Here is a 22,418-nt window from a genome sequence, read left to right as displayed (position 1 = left end):
TACTTCTCATGTAAATGCCTCCTATTTGGGTTTTGAATACAGCTCTCAAGAACTCCCTGCTATTGTGCTTCTTACCCACTTATGAAATATTTCCACTGTTGCTTATTGACACCAAGTAGTCCTCACACCCCCAACCAAAACTTTTTTTTTTTTTTAAAGAGTATGGGAATGACTGATAAGAATAGCATACAGAAGAGTCTTTATATCAATACTCATTCTGTGTGGCACTTCTTACAAATCACTGTTTTTTGTTTTTGTTTTTTTTTCACTTGGGCATAAGATACAGGAAGAAAATACAGAGGTGACAGAGAACAAATGCTGCCATTATGAGCTACACATAGCTTCCCTTTCTAACAAAGACTGGTATGGGGGAAAAAACAAATGAGAAGCAGTATGAAAAATATATGTACACATGTAACCATATACCTTTCCAAGAGCACAAAATACTTCCTATGTTCTCGTTTAAAATTGAGAGGATATTTAAATGAATTATCACAATTCTGTCTCATTATTAAACTTCTTCTATAATATTTCCCATCATTCACACTAACTAGTTCTCAACATTCTTTACATTCTTGTGTTTTTTTCCTTATAGTATATATCCACTGTTAATAAATTATATTGTTGAAAATCAGATAATTTTTTGATGATTTACTATAAGTAGTTATAGATGCCCCCTATATCTTGGCATCTATAACTGTATTTAAATGCATTTGAGGCCCCATTTAGCCTAAAAATACTTTATAAAATTAATTTTCAAAGAAAAGGATACTTAATAATATTATAAAGTAACAGTATATTTCATAAACTTTATACTATTTCATAAAAGGTCTTTATAGACAATTACATTTAATTTTGGTTAAGTGGATTATTTAGGCTTTTGATAATGTAATAGCCTGTGGCATATTGTTTTATATTTTTTTAACCTTATACAATTTCCAGTGGGTTCTGAATTTATTCCTTTGTATTTCTTGTAATGTGGAAAGACATTTAAAAGTTATTTTTCTCCAGTGGGGAATTGATTCAATAATATTAAGTTTTATCTAATGATCTTTTTCTGTGTGTGTATGTGTATATGTAAACATGGTCCATCTGACTGAAATGGAAAATTCAGTAGGTTGGTTGGTAACAACTCATGTATAGCTGCTTACGAAGAGCTTAGAAACACAGATGCTGCCATTCACGTGGCATGAAGATATCCTCAGGCAAATTGAAACATGGATTATGTGGTCTACTATACATTTCTGCAATTGCAAAGGTGTATAGCTACATAAGCGTATACATTTTTCATACTGCTTCTGATTGTTTTTTTTCACCATACCAGTCTTGACTGTTAGAAAGGGGAGATATGTGTAGCTCACAATGGCGGCATTTGTTTCCTCTCTCACTTCTGTATTTTCTTCATGTATCTTATACCCAACTGACAGGTTTTTTTCCCTGGTCTTTTTGGGGGCCTCAACCTAACTCAGCCTATTGATGTGGAATGGGCCTGTAATATTTCATGTACATATTGGCTCTTTCAGTATCAATAGGAAATTGATGGTGAAGATTGGTCTGATTGTCTTGATTATATCAGTTTCCCCTATATCAGTATCCCCCCCCTATCAACAACAGGAGGCAGACTACCACTTGGGCGTATTTATTAATCACATTTATTGATTTGCATATGTTGAACTAACCTTGCATCTCAGGAATAAAGCCTACTTGATTATGGTGGATTAGTTTTTATGCTGCTGGATTCAGTTTGCTAGTATTTTTTGAGGGTTTTTGCATCTATGTTCATGAAGGATATTGGCCTGAAGTTTTCTTTTTTCATTGTGTCTCTGACAAGTTTTGGTGTCGAAAGACGCTGACTTCATAGAATTAGTTAGGGAAAAGACCCTCCTCCTCGATTTTGGGGTAGTTTCAGTGAGATTGGTACTAGCTCTTTGTACGTCTAGTAGGATCTGACTGTGACTCTGTGTGGCCCAGGGCATTTTCTGGTTGGAAGACTTTATTACTGATTCAGTTTTAGAACTTATTATTAGTCTGTTCAGTATTTCAGTTTCTTCCTTGTTCTGTCTTGGGGATTGTAGGTTTCTAGGAATTTATCCATTTCTTCTAGAATTTCTAGTTTGTGTACATGCAGGTGTTCTTATAGTCTCCGAGGGTGTTTTGTATTTTAGTGGGGTCGGTGATATGTCACCTTGTCATTTCTGATTGTGTTTATTTGGACCTTCTCCCTTTTTTTTCTTTATTAGTCTAGCTAGTGGTCTACCAATCTGTTTATTCTTTCAAAGACTTACCTTTTGGTTTCCTTGATATTTTGTGTGGATTTTCGCAGCTCAGTTTTGTTCAATTTAGCTCTGATTTTGGTTATTTCTTGTCTTGCTAGCTTTAGGATTGGTTTACTCTTGGTTTTTTTGTTTTGTTTTGTTTTGTTTTTTAATTCTTTTAGATGTGATGTTATGTCATTGAGGCATTTCTAACTTCTTGGCATTTAGCGCTATAAGCTTTCCTCTTAATTCTGTGTTAGCTATGTCCAAGAGATTCTAGTATGTTGTATCTTAGTTTTTGTTCATTTCAAAGCATTTTTTAAAAATTTCTGCCTTAATTTCATTATTTCCCTAAAAGTCATTCAGTAGCAGGTTATTTAATTTCCATGTAATTGTGTGGTTTTGAGTGATATTTTTGGTATTGACTTCTATTTTTATTGCTCTGTATTCTGAGTTTAGTTGGTTTGATTAAAAAATTGTTGAGAATTGCCTTATGGTTGAACATGTGGTCAATTTTAGAGTATTTGCTATGTGCAGATGAGAATATTGTATATTCTGTCGTTTTTGGGTAGAGTGTTCTGAATTTGGGTCCTCAATATCTTGGTTATTTTTCTGCCTCAGTAAATCTAACACTATCAGTGGGGTGTTGAAGTCTCCCACTATTATTGTGTGGTTATCTAAGTCTCTTCGTAGGTCACTAAGAAGTTGTTTTATGAATCTGGGTGCTCCTTTGTTGGGTGCATTTAGGATAGTTAATTCTTTTTATTGAATTGAAAGCTTTATCATTATGTAATGCCCTTGTTTGTCTTTTTTGATCATGTTTTGCTTAAAGTCTGTTTTGTCTGAAATAAGAATAGCATCCCCTGCTCTTTATTGTTTTCCATTTGCTTGATAGATCTTTTTCCATCTGTTTACTTTGAGCCTATGGGTGTCACAGCATGTTAGATGAGCCTCTTGAAGACAGCATACCGTTGGGTCTTGCTTCTTTATCCAACTTGCCACTCTGTGCCTTTTAAGTGGGACATTTATCTTGTTTACTTTCAAGGTCAGTATTGATATGTGAAAATTTGATCCTGTCATCATATTGTTAGCTGGATGTTTTGTAGACTTGATTGTGTGGTTGCTTTATAGTGGCAGTGGTCTGTGTACTTTAGCATGTTTTTCTGCTGGCAAGTATCTTTCTTTTCCATATTTACATACCTTGAGGACCTCTTTTAAGGTAGATGTGGTGGTAACGAATTCCCTTAGCATTTGCTCGTTTAAAAGTATTTTATTTCTTCTTTGCTTATGACACTTAGGCTAGATATGAAATTTTGTGTTGCGATTTCTTTTTTTAAGGATGCTGTATGTAGGCCCCTAATCTCTTCTGGCCTGTAATGTTTCTGCTGAAGGGTCTGTTGTTAGCCTGACGGGGTTCCCTTTGTACATGATCTGCCCCTTCTCTCTAGCAGCTCTCAAGACTTTTTCTTTCGAGTTGACCTTGGAAAGTCTGATGACTGTGTTTTGGGGATTGTCATCTTGCATACTATCTCACAGGGGTTCTTGGAATTTCCTGAATTTGTATGTTGACCTCCCTAGCAAGGTTGGGGAAATTTTTATGGATAATATCCTCAAATATGTTTTCCAGGTTGCTTGCTCTATCTCCATCTCTTTCAGGAATGCCAATGTGTTGTAGGTTTGGTCTCTTTATGTAGTCCCGTGTTTCTCAGAGGTTTTGTTCAGTTTTTCACTTCTTTTAAAAATTTTTGTCTGTGTTGATTCGAAGCATCAGCTCTCAAATTCTGAAGTTTTCCCCCTCAGATTGGTTTATTTTATTTATGCTTCCAGTTGCATTATTAAACCCTGTAGTGAATTTTTTTTATTTCCAGAAGTTCTGTTCGGTTCCTTCTTAAAATGGCTAAGTCATCTTTCAACTTTTGGATCATTTTACTGCTTTACTGGGATGTGTTGTTGAAACGCAGGTCGCTTCTCCTGTATCTCATTGGATTTTCTTCCTATCCAGGTTCTGAAATGTATGTCTGTCATTTCAGCCATTTCAATCTGGTTAAGAACCACTGCTATAGAGCTAGTGTGGTTGTGTGGAGGTAAGAAGACACTCTGCCTTTTAGGGTCGCCAGAATTGTATTTTGTTTGTTTTTTCTTTTTTAAAAAACTTTGATTTTAAGTTCAGGGCTACATTTGCAGGTTTGTTACATAGCTAAACTTGTGTCATGGTGGTTTGTTGTATAGATTATTTCATCACCCAGATATTAAGCCTAGTACCCAATAGTTATTTTTCCTGATCCTCTCCCTCCTTCCAGCCTCCCTGACCCATAGGCCCCAGTGTATCTTGTTCCCCTCTATATGACCATGTGTTCTCATCATTTAGCTCCCACTTATAAGTGAGAACAAGTGGTATTTGGTTTTCTGTTCCTGTGTTAGTTTGCTAATGATAATGGCCCCCAGCTCCATCCATGTCCCTGTGAAGGACATGAGCTCATCTTTCTTTATGGCTGCATAGTATTCCACAGTGTATATGTACCACATTTTCTTCATCCATTCTGTCATTGATGGACATTTAGGTTGATTCTGTGTCTTTGCTATTGTGAAGAGTGCTACAATAAACATACATGTGTATGTTGTCTTTACAATAGAATGATTTATATTCTTTTGGGTATACACCCAGTAATGGGATTGCTGAGTTGAATGGTATGTCTGTCTTTAGGTCCTTGAGGAATCTCCACAGTCATCCATAATGGTTGAACTAATTTACACTCCCACCAACAGTGTATAAGCATTCCTTTTTCACCACAACCTTGCCAGCATTTGTTATTTTTTGATGTTTTAATAATAGCCATTCTGACTGGTGCTAGGTGGTGTCTCATTGTGGTTTTGCTTTGCGTTTCTTTAATGATCACTGATGTTGAACTTTTTTCCATATGCTTCTTGGCGGCATGTATGTCTTCTTTTCAAAAGTGTGTGTTCATGTTCTTTGCCCACTTTTTTATGGGGTGTTTTTTTTCCTTTTAAATTACTTTAAGTTCCTTATAGACGCTGGATATTAGACCTTTGTCAGATAGATAGGTTGCAAAAATGTTCTCCCATTCTGTAGGTTGGCTACTCTGTTGATAGTTTCTTTTGCTGTGCAGAAGCTCTTTAGTTTAATCAGATCCCATTTTTCAATGTTTGCTTTTGTTGTGGTTGCTTTTGGCATCTTCGTCATGAAATCTTTGTCCATGCCTATGCCCAGAATGGTATTTACTAGATTGTCTTCCAGGGTTTTTATAGTTTGAGGTTTTACATTTAAGTTGTTAATCTATCTTGAGTTAATTTTTACATATGGTGTAAGGAAGGGGTCTGGTTTTGATCTTCTGCATGTGGCTAAGCCAGTTATCCCAGCACCATTTATTGAATAGGGAATCCTTTCCCCATTGCTTGTTTTTGTCAGTTTTGTCAAAGGTCAGATAGTTGTAGGTGTGTGGTCTTTTTTCTGGGTTCTGTATTCTGTTTCTTTTTTTTTTTTTTTTTTTTTTTTTTTGAGACGGAGTCTCGCTCTGTCGCCCAGGCTGGAGTGCAGTGGCCGGATCTCAGCTCACTGCAAGCTCCGCCTCCCAGGTTCACGCCATTCTCCTGCCTCAGCCTCCCGAGTAGCTGGGACTACAGGCGCCCGCCACCTCGCCCGGCTAGTTTTTTGTATTTCTTAATAGAGACGAGGTTTCACCGTGTTAGCCAGGATGGTCTCGATCTCCTGACCTCGTGATCCGCCCGTCTCGGCCTCCCAAAGTGCTGGGATTACAGGCTTGAGCCACCGCGCCCGGCCTTGTATTCTGTTTCATTGGTCTATGTGTCTGTTTTTGTACCAGTACCATACTATTTTGGTTACTGTAACCCTGTAGTATAGTTTGAAGTCAGGTAGCCTGATGCCTCCGGCCTAGTTCTTTTTGCATAGGATTGCCTTGCCTATTCAGGCTCTTTTATGATTCCATATAAATTTTTAAATAGTTTTTTTTCCAGTTCTTTGAAGAATGTCAGTGGTAGTTTAATGTAAATAACATTGAACCTATAAATTGCTTTCAGCAGTATGGCCATTTTAACAATATTGATTTTTCATATGCATGAGCATGGATGTTTTTCCATTTGTTTGTGTCATCTCTGATTTCTTTCAGCAGTGGTTTGTAGTTCTCCTTGGAGAGATCTTTCACCTCCTTAGTTAGCTGTATTCCTAGGTAGTTTATTCCTTTTGTGGCAATTGTGAATGGGTGATCTTTCCTGATTTGCCTCTCGACTTGACTGTTGTTGGTGTATAGGAATGCTAGTGATTTTTGCACATTGATTTTGTATTCTGAGACTGCTCAAGTTGTTTATTAGCTTTAGAAACTTTTGGCTGAGACTATGGGGTTTCTAGATACAGGATCATGTCATCTGTAGACAAGATAGTTTGACTTCCTCTGTTTCTATTTTGATGCCCTTTCTTTCTTTCTCTTGCCTGATTGCCCTGACCAGAATTTTCAATACTGTGTTGAATAGGAGTGGTGAGACAGGGCATCCTTGTCTTGTGCCAGTACTCAAGGGGAATGCTTCCAGCTTTTGCCCATTTAGTATGATATTGACTGTGGGTGTGTCACAGATGGCTCTTATTATTTTGAGGTATATTCCTTCAATACCTAATTTATTGAGCATTTTAAACATGAATGGATTTTGAATTTTATTGAAAGTTTTTTCTACATCTATTGAAATAATCAAGGATATCGGCCCGAGGTTTTCTTCTTCTGTTATATCTCTGCCAGGTTTTGGTGTCTGGATGATGCCAGGGTTTCCAGAATTCTTATGGTGGTTGTTTCTCATCTGTGTGAGCTGGTGTTTAATCTCTGAAGTTGCTGGGTTTTATATTTTTTAATTTCCTTGAAGGTTTATTTGTGATACAAGTTGGGTTTATTTCATTGGTTTCCTTTCTGGGTACTTTCAGGTGGCCAAGGCTCAGCTCACCTGTCTTGGGCTGCATGCCCTAACCCTAGGTGGCTGGGACCAGGCCTGCTGCTTTGTTCTGGTTTATTGAGGTCAAGCACCTGCTGTGCTGGAGGTGGTGAGGTGTTCCCATTCCAATGGCAACAATTCTTCAACAGGGGCTGCTGGCAAAAGTGCTGCAATTGGGCGTGGGAGGCACAGAGTGGGTGCTGTGGCAGCTGGGGCACAGGCAAATGTACACCAGCAGGGTGGTGTTGGGCTCCATGGGTGACTGCAGCAATGGTATCGCTGAGGGAGGGGCTCCCAGTGTGTCAGTGGGACTGCGGTTGGTTTGTGTGTGCATGGGCACTGATATGGTGGTGGTAGATTCTTATACATGTGGGCTCTGGCAGCGTGGCTTGGGGAGGATGTGGCTGAGTGTGCACCGTTGAGGGGAGGCTGCAAGTGGATGCTCACTGGTGGAGGTTTGTCTTCAAAAATACTCTGATGGGAAGGTGGATACTGCCAGTCAATGATCTATGATAGTGAACTCTGGCAAGGATTTTGTCAGGGCAGCTGAGGCTGTGCTGCAAGCAGGTGTGGCCAGAGCAGATACCAGCAGATGGGGGGGGTTGTTTAGATCACACCAACCCAATCCTGCAGGTAAGATAGCCTTGCACTCTCCAGGTCCAGCTGTTCACAAAAGGGTAAAACCACCTAGAGGAGCATGGTGAGCCTTAGGGGATGGGCTCCCTTGGCTGTGCTCCACTGCAGCTCTTCCCATGCCAAACCTTCTGGACTCCAAGTAGACTGGATTTCTGTCTCTACCAACTCTCTGGGCAATTCTCCTTGCCATCTCAAATGTCCATGGGGCTCATAGAGGCTCCTGCAGCTAGCATTCCAGAGGTCTGTGACAAAGATGAACCATTCTATGCCTATGTCACTGACCCCTTCTTTAGAAGCCGCTGGTGACTAGGAACAAGTTCCGGTGTTTGGGAACCCCGTGGAGTATTCTGGGCCTCCTCCCTTTTCAGCCCTGGGGCCTGCGTTCTTTCTCCCTATATCCACTCTCAGTGCCTTCTTCCTGAAGATCTGTTCACAGTGTGTTTGTCTACTTGATTGTCTGGTCTCTTTTGGTGGGAGAAGCTTTTACTGGCTGTGTCTAGTGTGCCATCTTGGCTCTTCTCCTTCCAAATCATTTTTTCATGGTTCCATTCTTTCCCCACTGCTTTGTAATGCCACTTCTGTCATCATTTCCATACATTCATGGATCTTTCTGTTACTTTCCTATTGGTACCATAACAAACCTAGTAGCTTATAACAACACAAATTTGTTATCTTACCATCCTGGAGGCCAGAAGTTTAAAACTGGTTGGCAGAACTTCATTTCTTTTCGGGCCTCTAGGAGAGAATCTGTTCCTTGTCTTATCTAGCATATAGAAGTTGCCTGTATTCCTTGGCATGTGCCCCACTTCCAACAGTGGGATCACTCTGATGGCCACTCCTGTCTTCACATCATCTTTTTTGACTTTGACCTTCCTGCCTCCTCCCCTCCCCTCCCCTCCTCTCCCCTCCCCTCCCCTCTCTTTCCCTCCCCCCCTTCCCCTCCCCCCTCCTCTCCTGTCTCCTTTCCCCTTTCCTTTTCTTTTTCTTTTTCTTTTTTTTTTCCCCACAGAGTCTTGCTCTGTCGCCCAGGCTGGAGTGCAGTGGCACAGTCTCAGCTCACTGCAACCTCTGCCTTCCAGATTCAAGTGATTCTCCTGCCTCAGCCTCCCGAATAGCTGGGATTAAAGACGTGTGCCACCACGCCCAGCTAATTTTTGTATTTTTAGTAGAGACAAGGTTTCACCATGTTGGCCAGGCTGGTCTTGAACTCCTGACCTCTGGTGGTCTGCCTGCCTTGGCCTCCCAAAGTGCTGGGATTACAGGCGTGAGCCACTGCTCCCGGCCCTGCCTCTTTTTTTTCTTTCTTTTCTTTTCTTTTCTTTTTTTTTTTTTTTGAGACGGAGTCTCACTCTGTCACCTAGGTTGGAGTGCAGTGGCGCGATCTTGGCTCACTGCAATCTCTGCTTCCCAGATTCAAGCAATTCTCCTGCCTCAGCCTCCTATGTAGCTGGGATGACAGGCATGCACCACTATACCCGGCTAATTTTGCGTTTTTATTAGAGATGGGATTTCACCATGTTAGCTAGGCTGGTCTCAAACTCCTGACCTCAGGTGATCCACCTGCCTCGGCCTCCCAAAGTGCTGGGATTACAGGTGTGAGCCTCTGCTCCCGGCCACCTCTTTCTTTTAAAGATACTTGTGATTATGTTGCACCCACCAGAATAATCTCCCAATCTCAAGATCAATACATTAATCACCATTGTAAAGTCCTTCTTGCCAGGCATGGTAATATATTCACAGGAACCAGAGATTAAAATGTGAACATCTTAATGGGAGAGTGCATTTTTCAGCCTACCATAATCGTCTTTCTGGACATTCCATTATTATTTTCTTGTGTTTTTGATTCATTCACTATAAGCATACCCATATCTCAATCAGATAGTTATACTAGCCAAATAACATTTTGGGGAGTTTAATCCTGCTATTTCTTTTGTCTGCTCACTCAAAGTAAGATGTGTTTCCTCATGTGTTGTATAATTTTAGATTATAAAGTCATTATGTAGGTATCTGTGGCAATCTCATGTGGCCTTGGTTAGTCTTATTCCACCACAAAGCTTTAGCTATTGCTTCCCCTAAGTGTCCAGGAGTCTACTCACTGACCCAGAGCCATTTCTCATGATATTTTATATTTTACTGGCTAAGAGCTTCTTGTATCATATAGTGGTATAATTTCAAACCCCTAACATGTATGAGGGCAGACTACTGATAATAAATACACAGTGTAGTCTTCCTCCATTCAGGGATCCACCCAAACAAAAATTTTTTTTTTTTTTTTTTTTTTTTTTTGCTTGTTTTCTCCCTCTTTTAGTTCATGTATTTCTTTTCTTGGTTACCCTTTAACTGAGGCATAGCTCTTTAATAATCCAGACATTATAAGAAAATATCTCCTTTTCTACTTACTGCCTTGTTTGGATCTTAAGGCCTCTCCTCTCCTTATGTGTGCATTAAAACTTACGCACTTAGATTACTACTGAGATAGGCACACTCCCTAGGGCTTCTGCTGCATTAAGTCATGCTTAGTGCTCTAGCTTTCAGTTCCCAGTTTAGTTTTGGCTACGGGAGATTTTGCTTACATTTATTGTAAGTAAAATATCTAGGAGTTTTCCAGAGTCTTCCCTGCTTAATTCCTCTTTAACACTTCTCAATGGTGATTTCTCTTGGGTGTGTCATACATACATTACCTCTTGAGACTGTTTGTGTTCTTTGTACCTTAGGTAGGCAGGAGCTGATTTTCAGGGGATAATTGGCTCTTGCTTAGGGACACTTTTGGTTTGGTCACAGTTCTAAATGTCAGCATTATATTATTATCAGTAGCACTTCTACTGTGTCAAGATATTACTGATCTTGCCTCTGAGAGACTTTTAGTACTGTGATAGAGAAAATAATACATTATCAAAATGTTTTTTCTGTAATACCAATTATGAATTGTAAAATACTTAAAAGAAGATACTTTTACCTTAATTTTCAACCCAATTACCCTAATTCTTATTTTCCCGTTCTTTTCCTAGGATGTGTGCAGTGTTTGGTGGAATTTATTGTCTTCGCCATTCAGTACAGTGCCTTGTAGTGGACAAAGAATCCAGAAAGTAAGGATGATATAAGTAACCTTCATATATATGTATATATCCCAAACACAGGTGAAAAATGCTGAAGTCAATTTAAAAAAAAAAAAGATTCTTCAAAGATCCTCCTTGGTATTAATAACATATCAACCTTGATTAAAAGTAATTTGTGTTTAGGTCCTCCAGAACAAGAATAGTGAGTTCAGAATATAGAAACTAAATTAATTTCCCTGCAATATGCCTATAGCTCCTGGTCATCCAAGCTTGGAAGACAAATCATTTCAGCTGCCAGGGGGTGGGTGATGAGTGATGTTGGTTTTCCTTGTGGCCTTACCTCCTCTAATTGATTTTCATCAGATGACAACAAAGCCCTCTGTTATTGCATTTTTAAAAATGGAATTCACCTAAAGACTCATCAGATTAATCTCTGCTGATAATGCATGTCACTCCAAGAGAAAAGACTTTAATGAGTTTTTTAGGTAGATTGTTGTCATAAACTATGCTGCCCTCTTATCTGAGGATAAATTTTTTACAATAGTATCAGGCCTATAGGCTGCTTTAGGATTGAAATAAGAATTTACCTGTTCTTTAAAAGACTGTTTACTGTGTATTTTATATTTCAGTTATAATCACTGGTCTGAATTACACTGGATAAAATACTCTCTGATTTCTACCTTCTACACTGAAACTTAAATATTTTAGATCCAGTTTTAGGTACTATCTAAATTGCTATGTGTTTTTCTTTTTTGTTACACGTTCTCAACAATCTACTGACTTGTATTTATTGGATGATTGTTTTTAGGAGTATATAGTTAAATAGTATTTTTGAGGTTATAAAACATTTTAATATTTGAACTGGAAGCTTAAATAATATAAATTTTAAGCTGTTTCTTTCATTTTACAAAAGTTTTGTATCGCCTAAATGGCATACAGTGTCTCTTAACTTCTTATAGACTAATTGTAGTGAAAAAACTAGTATTTTGAGGTATGGTGAAGAAAATCCTCAACTCTAGAAATATGTAATGCTTAGATAGTAAATTTGCTTTAGAAGGGTAATTCTGTAGTATAAGATAACACTGATACATATTTTAAAAGGCTTGTAAAGTACCTTTAGCACTTTTATAGAAGGATAGTACAAAATGAAACGTGATAATTTGCAGAGAAAAATTAATCCCTGAAGACCCAGGATGTTAACATCTTGATTCCTGAAGAACTCTATGGAAGTTAAGGAATAGTTGTCTTTAGACTTCTAGAATCATTTTTCTTTGTGCATTCATTTTGCTACAAGAGTATGTTCCCATGACAGAAAGCCAGATAATGAATTGCTTATTTGGTATTTATTTGCTTATATTCTTTTATCCTTGGGGTCCCATTTCAGTCCCATGTGACATGAATAATTTGCATAGCTCATTTTTTTTTTTTTTTAAAGGTATGCTAGTATAGTAATTGCATTTGTTGAACTAAAGGCTACCTTTTCCTTACCTTTGTCTTAGTTTTTATGACATGCTCTGAACAGAGGAGCTCTTTTTTATGATCCGGTACAGATTCCAGTTGCAACAGATAGCTGAAAGCTAATGGTCTAGAGACCAAATGAATCTCTAGATTGGTGGTTTTCAAACTTTAGTGTGCCTAAAAATTACCAGGTTATCTTGGCAAAAATGCAGATTTCTGTTCTTCACCCTCAGAAAGTGAAATTAGTTAATATGCTTAGGGGGAATGCAGTAATTTGCAGTTTTAAAGAAAACCCCAAGTGAATCTAGTATAGGAAGTCCTTAGATAACACTGATCTATAAGGTAAAATTGAGGGTTTAGTTAAGGGTACTGTGTTCCATGGCAAACTGGGATTTCTAGGTCTTAATTCAGTCTAATCCTTATCAATTTGAAACTGCCAGATATACCGACAATCAAATGTGAATTCTAAATAGCAGGCAGACTGCTTCTAAGAATATCTTCATAGAAAGACATGTCTTGTTTTGTAACTTCTAAGGCATGAGTAAAGGTTGGGTAGCCCTTGAATGAGAGGAGATTTGGATTTCCATTAGTGCCATGAATGACAGTAGGCAAATCCTTTCCTCTAGACCGGATCCTTTATCTGTAAGATGAATGACATGGACTCTGCAGTAATCTCTGGATCTCCTTCTAGATTTGACATGCTTTGGTTGAGTTATTTAATGCTCTTAGAAAGTACTTGGCTTTTCCTTAATATTTAGAAATAAATTATCTTAAAATATTTTATATGCTCAAATGTAAGCCATTCTCTCATAATGCATAATCTTCAGTCCCAGTGAGAAATTTAAAAAAAGTTGAACAACTTGGATGTGCCTGCTTTTATGAATGTAAATTAAATAGCACACAGTCTTCTTGTGCTATTAATTATATTGTTATATTACTAGAACCCCAGTTTTCCAGTGAGCATCATCTTCATGTCCTTGTTTTTTTAGAATGCAATGATTTTGAATTCTGTATATGAATCTCATCCTGGAAAATTTATTCTAAGCTATAACTATTTATTTCTGTAACTTGACAGTTTAAAAAACTTGACCTGTAATCATAATACTACTGTTATCTACAATATTCTCACTATACTAAATTGCTTAAGTGATCTTTAAAAGTTTTAAGAGTCAAGCAATACTTGAATAGTATAAGTTCATATTTATACCTTCAGTAATAATTACCATATTTATATTAAAATTTTCCTCTTTAAACAAATCTGGCAAGTCAAATAGTCTTTATAAATACCTAAAGCTAGCATTGGCTGAAGTTGGCTCAAGTCAGTATATCTTTACCAAACACAGCTTTGCCATTCAAAATCAAATATACAAGAGAGATAACCAGTAATAGGAGATATTTTGTTAGGACTTGAAAATAAAGTGAGGGGTAGTTTTTTGGGGGAAAACCTTGACCTTGTATCGGGCAAATGCAACATACATTTCTTTTTAAGGATTCAAGGCTGGCTTAGACAGTTGTTATATTCTAGGTATAATTAGGGTACCAACTAAGGAATCTGCAAAGATTTGCGTTCATCTCCTTATGATTTTAGTTTGCCTTTCTTTTCCTAGTTTTCTATATGTAACACTTGACATCCTCTCTCCTGTTTAGGACAGTTAAGAACTACTTATACTTTGAGTCAAAATTCTGAGTTTATTCTGTGATCCCACAGAGTACATCAGAACCCTCTGTCAGTCTCCACTCCCCACTGTCATGTCCCCTCGTATGATCATTTCATAAGTTCTCTTTAAGAAAAGGAAGGATCTCACTGTTGTATCTCCAGAACCCCCCAGCAGGTTCCTAGTAGCCATTATACTCAATAACTTTGACTTAAATAAATGAATAAAGATTAAAGACTGACTATAACCCTTTTTGTGCTTTTCTTTGCACTGTCCATTTAGGAAAACTGAGAGAGGCATAAGTGATCACAGCATTGAGTTTAATGTGGTGATTATACATCAAAATACTGTACCAACTTTGAGAGAAGAAATAGGGCATTGAGGAGGCACATTAAATCATGGTATATGGAATATGTAACCAAATGCATACGTATTTTCAGCCAGATTTTATTTTTCATTTTTGTTTGATTGATTCTGCTTTCTTATTTGAGAGGATGTAGGTACGTATCAGTGGTTCTTTTCTAAACCTTTTCACTAAATTCTAATACTGCATGCTTCCGTTGACTGTTTTTGGAAACACTGAATGTTCTAGTTGAATAGTTTTGTTTTCCTTTGCAGCTATGCTGACCAGGTAAAACTCCTGTAAATTAGATCTGGCCATTTAGTAGTATAGTATTTGATATTTTGGTAGGGTAGAAAAGACCTTGGACCAGGACCAGATACATCTATAACCAATAGTTGTAATTAATTACTTCAGCTACTGTTTCCTGTGTACTTCAGCTGTCTCACTTACCTGCTTTCCTACTATGACTCTCTCTTGATGTCAGGAATATATTTTTCTGATGTCAGGAATATATATTTTATGATGTCAGATATATTTTTCTGATGTCTATGCCTTTTTTTTTTTTTTTTTTTTTTTTTTTCTATTTTTGAGACAGAGTCTCGCTCTGTCACCCAGGCTGGAGTGCAGTGGTGCAATCTCAGCTCACTGCAACCTCCCCCTCCCAGGTTCAAGTGATTCTCCTGCCTCAGCCCCCCTAGTAGCTGGGATTACAGGCATATGACCAAGCTTGGCTAATTTTTGTATTTTTAGTAGAGACGGGGTTTTGCCATGTTTCCAGGCTGGTGTCAGACTCCTGACCTCAGGTGATCCACTGGCCTTGGCCTCCCAAAGTGCTGGAATTAGAAGCATGAGCCACCATGTCCAGCTGTCTATGCCTTCTCTAGATACTTGGAAGTTAGTAATGAATAGAATGTTAGACCATGTTTGAGGTGACTGATTCTTAACACCATTTGTCATTGCTGAAGCACTGATTTTAGCATGGCCTGCTTGCAAAATGGTAGTGGTCATATTCTAGATACTTAATATCTGCCACCCCCCATGCTAGTTGTTATGGGCATAAAGAAGTGAATAAAACATGGAACCTGCCCTTGTATACAAGGAGACTTCAGTAAAGAGTACAGCTCTAAAGTTAGATAGATTGGATTTGGATCCTGACTTTGTCACTAGCTGCGTGTACTTGAGCAATTGTTTAACTCTCTATGACCCAGTTTCTTTATCTAGAAACTTGGACAATTGACTACACCTACCTCGTAGGGTTATTATAAGTATTAACTAAATAGATAAAGATTGTAGAACCATTTGTTACACATTTTAAGTGCTAGCTATGTTAGCTAACAGTAACTGTTAATACAGTTGGAGACCTTGGAATCCAGTGGTGGGGGATACCTATTGTGAAGATTCTTCTGTGCTATGCTAGTAAGGAATTTGGACTATAATCAGATAGTTTTAAACAAGATTAGATTTGCTACTTTTAAGTTGGTAATTCTGGCAATGATTTGGAAGAAGCACTGTGATGGAAAGTGATTCTTCACCTCCTAAATCAGAGATTCGGTATCATTTTTTTCCTGTCTCTACACGATTCACAAGTACAGAATACTTCATTAACCATCCATCCATTCACCCATCCATGCAACAAGTATTGTTTGTTTTCTTTGTGCCAGGCACTGGGGATACAGCAGAGAATAAGACAATCAGAGTCTTTGTTCTCATGGAACGTAGAGTCTACTGGGGGACATTACAGAACAACTAAATTTATAAGATAATTGCACATTGAGATCTGTTCAGTATGCACATCTGGCCCCCTCATTTAAAAAGCTTCAGCGCCTTTATATAATCTCAGAATAAAGTGTAAGACCTTTTTATATGACACATGATGGGTGAGACTCTGTAATCTGGCGTCTGTTTCCTTGTCTAGGCTCATCTCTCTTCCCTACTTGCCTTTCATTTTATTGTCACATAATACTGAACTGTTCATGGGTCTCTGTACCTGCTCTTCTCTTACTTGCCTTTGTAACCCTGCAAATGCTGCCCTTCTACCTGAGATATCTGTATCCTTATTTGCTTGCTTAACTGTATGTTATCCTTTAAAAGCAACAAATGTGTCACTTCCTCCAAAGAGCATTCCCTGATGCTCCATCCCTCCACCATAAGATGAGTTAGGTATCTCTTCTAGTACTGTGCAATTCCCTATCCTTATCTGTTATCACCGGACTTTGCTATTGTCTTAAAATTGTGTCTGCCTGAATCTTCAAAAATTGTCTCTGTCTGAATCTTGTCCTTTAGAGCAAAATATTTTTATTCTTACCTCTTAGAACAGCACACATGGTTGTTATGCTATACATTTATGTTAAACAAATGAACTACCAATTTGCTAGCAGATCATCTTATTAGACATTATAAGAGTCTAAGTCAGTATCAGTGGAGATGGAGAGAAGAGGCTAGTTTCAGGAAGTATTTATAAGGTGGAATCAAAATGTTATAGCAGACTAGATATAAGAAGAGATTTGAGGTAGGAGAACTGCTGGTTATGCCATTAGCTGACATAGGGATTCCATGGGAGTGGGAGCAGGTGAGGAGCCATGATAAACTCAGTTTGCAGCATGCTAGTTTTGAAAAAACGCTTGGCTAATAATACTGTATTTCTCCTTGAGATTTGGTAAGAGCAGGTTTTAAGTTCCTCATGACACCCACAGATGGTAGTGATGGGTGGCGATAGATGTGTTAATTTGAGGTAATCACTACACAGTGAATATCAAGTCATTACATTATGCACCTTGAATATATACAATTTTTGTTTTTCAATTATTTATTAAAAGGGAGCTTGGAGTCTGTCCAGAAAGTAATAGATAATAGACAGTTACAAATATGGATACAGAGCTTAGCAGAGGTCAGAGCCTAAAACTATAGATTTGAAGTTATTTGCCTGTTAATGGTGTTTAGAACTATTAGAGTGTTTTTCACCCAAAAAAAATGAGTGGGAAGCATTTGAAATGGTTTTATGGATGAGGTGGCGTTTGAACTAGTGTGTTTGAGAAAGCTCAGAAGGCCGTAGTGACTAGGGAAAATTATTTTGTTTTCTTTAGTGATTGAGAGTCTTCTAATTTCCTTATACATTTTCCTTTAAATTATTCCATATGCGATTTCTGCTTTCTTTATCATAAAATTATTTGGTATATTCATTCTGAAGATCACAGAGATTGAATACTCCTTTCAGTGTTATTTTTCTCTTCTGGGCCAAATTCCAGATATTGAGTTTTCATCTTACTATTTTCTTCCTCATCATCATTTTGCTATTTACACACTTATATCATTGAACCAAGAACTGAGTAACTTGTGATTTGTTGATTTAGAAAGCTTAGCTCTAGAAATGTTCTCTCTGCCTTCAGTGTTTTGTATGATCAGCTTGGTCATTGTGTCCCTGTAACTGGGGACACCTGTTATGTTCCTCCTCAAATTACTATCTATGAGGCTCAGCAAGGCCCTCAACTAAATCTTACATGATTTAATCTTTCCTGGCTTCCTCAGGTTTATGTGGGAAGGGTATTTTCATGACTCTGGCAGCACTGTTTAATTTTGCTGCTTTCTGTTAATTAAATGTCATCTGATTTTTTTAAATGAATCTTTATAATACAAAGACTAAATTTAGATCAAAATCAATGGTTTTTTATTCATTGTTTTCTCAATTAGGCCGAATATATGACAGTAAGTTAAATGTCTGAGAGGAAAACAAATCTTATTACTTGCTTAAACATGTCTTGATTTGAGCAGCTTTGCTTAAGCCTAGAGCCTTAGTACTTCAGCGTGATATTATCAGGTGAGTCATGTGATTATCATCTACCAGACTGAGACTTGGGCATATACGACCATCACCTCAATTTTTGCAGAAACGTATTTTATCTGTACCAATAGCCCTTGACTTTTCTTCACCTAGCACAACATAAAAGATACAACAGTAACAGTGACACGCTTGACAGTGATTCTTTCTTGGGATTTGGGAGCTTATCAGAATCTCCAGGGGTACTTTATAATTTAAAAAAGTCCCCCAGGTGTGATTCTGATTTGCTTCCTTCTCCTCCTTCTCCTCTGAGAATCACCGTTTCATTAGAAGCCTCAGCATAAATAGGCACATGTGTTAGTATCTTTTCCTGGTGTGGTTGAGCTCCCTAACTCCCACACCCCCATTCTTGCCTTTTGAGTGATCTCCATTAGTTCTTTCTAATATAACTTTTGAAACAAATGTCTGTCAAGAAAGGTATGGCTACCACCAAAACAACCTTGTTCATGTTTAGAAGCCTACAAAGCTTGAGGGCCAGGTTTAATAATGCAGTTTAAATGGGAACCCTTTGTAAAGACTTACACTCAGGTCTGAGATTTATATTAACACTGACCCCCTCCCCCAGTTTTATTTTAACATTTTATGATGAACATTTTCAAACTTATACTGACATGGAAGGAATTTCGAGAGAACACCTGTATATCCACCTCCCGGATTCTATAATTAACGTTTTAATAAACTTGTTTAGTCACATATCTACCCAAATATTAACCCCTCTATCCTTGTATCGATTCACCTTTTTACTGCATTTTACTGTAAATTGCAGATGTCAGTTAAATTTCCCCTAAATACTTCAGCTTACATTTTATTAACTGGAGCTCAATATTTGTTTAGTGTTTTTCTTTTGATGTAAATTTACATACAGTGAAGTGTCCAAATCTTCAGTGCTCTTAACTGAGTTTTAACAAATGATAAATCTGTATAACGTAAGCCCCTATCAAGATACAGAAATTGAACACCCCCTTTTTTCTGCCCAGTTATTTCCTCTTGACTTTACATAGTCTCTGAATTAAAGGTAAGAAAAAGGCTTGTCAGTGCTTACAGGACAAATAGAGATTGATGTTTAATGACAGCAGATTTCTCAGTTGCCTGAAGTACTTTGTGTTTCAAATGGTATATGAGTGTTTTAAAATAGAAGACTGAGTGAATTACTTATATTTTCAGTTTTTAAAACATTATTTTGGAAAATATCAGATGTAAATACTTCAGATGTATTTTGTTAAGTATTTTATAAGGCAAGAGCTGTAGTTCAATGAAATATGAGGAGGTATGTATAGAAACTGAAGTGTAGAAGAGAAAGAAGGTGGAGATGAGATGGAAAAAATCATGTAAATATTACTGTAATATAACAAACGTTATATTTAAAGGTGGTTAATTGGTTAAAATATCTATTAATGTACATGTGACATCATTAGACATCATAGTCTATCCTTACAGCAGTGGGATGCCATTTATTCAAAAATACCAGCATATCATAATCTGCCTTTAGGAAATGCAAATTAAATTCCTCTCACTACTGGTCTTGAGTGTTGGTCATTTTATTTTTAATGCCTTTATTCCTGGAAAATATCACTTATATGGCTTATTTTTAGAGTCATTGAACAGATTTTAACTTATACCAGTATATTTCACAGTATGCTTTCGGAATTAATTTGCTTACATTTTATGAGGGACAACACATAAGTTCATTTCTAATAAAATAATTCTATTCCCCAAAGGAGAAGCTGTGACACAAATAAATTGATATTTCCATAATCAAAAGATATAGCAAACACACAGTCATTTGCATATAGTTCCTGAAATATTGCATGCTGGCTTTGTCAGTGCTGGTAAGTCCATTTCAAGGATGTTGCCCTTAGTCCATTAGTTTGGATAATGAGCCCTATAAAGTACATTTATAACTTGTGGCACTGCAAGGAGATGGATTCTAATTTTCATCCTTTTATCTAGACACATTGAAAGAAGGTCAATGGAGGGTTCTATATGATTCATTGTCCCAACACATATCAGATGACAGAGACCTGATAATGTCCATGCATAAGTGTTTTCCTTATTTGGAAACAGCACTTCAAAGAAATCTTTCTGTGATCATCCTTTGAAGTAAAGTGGAAACAGATATTAAAAGAAGCTCTATCACATTTTTCTGTTTCAAACATTATCCAACACGTGATCATATAGCTATTCTTGGACAAAAGAGAAACAACGTTTAACAGAAAAATAAAAGCCCTGTAAAAGGCCTTTACAGGCTGTGAATGGTATAACAAGGTATTTAATCAATTTTTCTCTCTTTCTTTTCTTAGAACTGTGAAGGGGGATGGGGAGAAAGCCTGTTTTCTAAACAAAGGAAATGCTTCTATGTTCCTAAATATTAGGAAACTTCCGGTTACTATAATTCTTATCCTGACTTTATTCTTATTAATGGCATTCAAAATACATGTTTAAGTTGTATTCCATGTTCATTTTGTACTTCAAAAGCCCTCAAAACAGCAACAAGAATATATATTCTGTCATTTAGTGTCAGTTTTGTGTCAGAAAACGTGGAATTGTAGGCAAGTTTTAAATCTTGTCTTCATAAGAAATTCATTTTAGATTCAAAATTGGTAGCTGATTATGTTGTTTTTCTCAATTATTTAATTATTAATATGAACTTTTATGGTATGCTTATCTTCTTTATAGATGTAAAGCAATTATAGATCAGTTTGGTCAGAGAATTATCTCTGAGCATTTCCTCGTGGAGGACAGTTACTTTTCTGAGAACATGTGCTCACGTGTGCAATACAGGTAAGGCCCCCTCCACCCATTAGCAAGTGAAGGTAATTTTACTGACATTTCTGTATAATTCTGTTCTTCAGGTAACTTGCAAATAAATGCCAAACGAAAGATATATTCAATATCTTACTTGTTTTACAGGGTCTGGTATTAGGGGAGCCTAGCATAATTTCAACTCCTTTACTTCAGCTGGGGTTTGTCTGTAGGTCAGGCATTCTTCTTTCATGAGCCAAGAAAAGATTAAAGCCGAACTTGACTTGGTTTGGGGAGGTGACACTTTTATCCTGACTTAAATCTTTGAAACGTGCCTTCTGGTGGTTATATAACTATAAACGGAACTTATCCATGGAATCAGAATTACTGCTTCACTGTTTTATGCATTACAGGCAGATCTCCAGGGCAGTGCTGATTACAGATAGATCTGTCCTAAAAACAGATTCAGATCAACAGGTAAATTCAGTCCTATATATTTTTAATAAAAGTTATATATATGAAGATGTTTCGGTATATATATACATGGTGAACTAATCACTGCAGTCAAGCTAATTAACATATCTCTTTACATAGTTACCTTTCTTGTGGTGAGAACACTTAAGATCTACTTTCAGCAAATTTTAAATATACAATACCATATTATTAACTGTAGTCTTGTGCTGTACATTAGATCTCTAAAAGTTATTCTTTTTGTGTAACCGAAAGTTTGTACCCTTTGACCAACGGCTCCCCATTTTGCCTAACTCCTGGCAAGCACCGTTTTATTCTCTGCTTCTATGACTTTGAAGTTTTTTGTATTTCACATATAAATGCAATAATGCAGTATTTTCCTTTTTGTTTCTGGCTCATTTCACTTAGCATAATATCCTCCATCTTCATCTATGTTCTTGAAAATGGTAGGGCTTTCTTCTTTAAAGATTGAATAACATTCCATTGTTTACACGTACACACACCCCATTTTTTAAAAACCCATTCTTCCATTGATGGACACTTAGGTTGTTTCCAAATCTTGGCTGCAACGAATACTGCTGCATTGAACATGGGAGTGCAGACATTTCTTTGAGATACTGATGGATGTATATCCAGAAGCTGGATTGGTGGATCATAGGATAATTCTATTTTTAATTTTTTTGTAGAACCTCCATACTGTTTTCCATAATGTTTGTATAGATTTGCATTCCAACCAACAGTATACAAGTGTCTGCTTTTTTCTACATCCTCGTCAACACTTGTTGTCTCTTGTCTTGTTGATAATAGCCATCCTGAAAGGTGTGAGATGATACCTCATTGAGTCCTGTGCTTTCTAATAACATTGTTACTAATTTAATCTACGTAGTAATATGTATAAATCAATATTGGCAAAATACAGCATATTAAGCTATATGTACTAAAGTTTGAATATCCCTTCTCCTAAATGCTTGGGGTCAGAAGTGCTTGGATTTTAGGGTTTTTTGGGGGGGTTTT

General features: G+C 37.2%; 1 protein-coding gene and 1 non-coding gene across 10 annotated transcripts in view; both read left to right on the top strand.

The window, feature by feature from the left end:
- Positions 1-22,418, top strand: part of CHM (CHM Rab escort protein) — a 190,684-nt gene that overhangs the window by 130,440 nt on the left and 37,826 nt on the right. For all 9 annotated transcript variants that reach the window (XM_028842241.2, XM_001083432.4, XM_077988259.1 and 6 more), the window contains 3 exons: positions 10,853-10,930; positions 20,868-20,972; positions 21,347-21,410. In XM_028842241.2, coding sequence (XP_028698074.2) covers positions 10,853-10,930; positions 20,868-20,972; positions 21,347-21,410 — 247 coding nt within the window. The remainder of the gene's footprint in view (positions 1-10,852; positions 10,931-20,867; positions 20,973-21,346; positions 21,411-22,418) is intronic.
- On the top strand, positions 18,351-18,422 carry MIR361 (microRNA mir-361). Its single transcript, NR_032486.1, is given in 1 exon segment — positions 18,351-18,422. It is a non-coding gene; the product is annotated as a microRNA mir-361 (primary transcript).

Source organism: Macaca mulatta, chromosome X (assembly GCF_049350105.2).
Source record: "Macaca mulatta isolate MMU2019108-1 chromosome X, T2T-MMU8v2.0, whole genome shotgun sequence".
Classification (NCBI taxonomy): domain Eukaryota; kingdom Metazoa; phylum Chordata; class Mammalia; order Primates; family Cercopithecidae; genus Macaca; species Macaca mulatta.
This window is presented reverse-complemented; position numbering and strand designations above follow the sequence as displayed.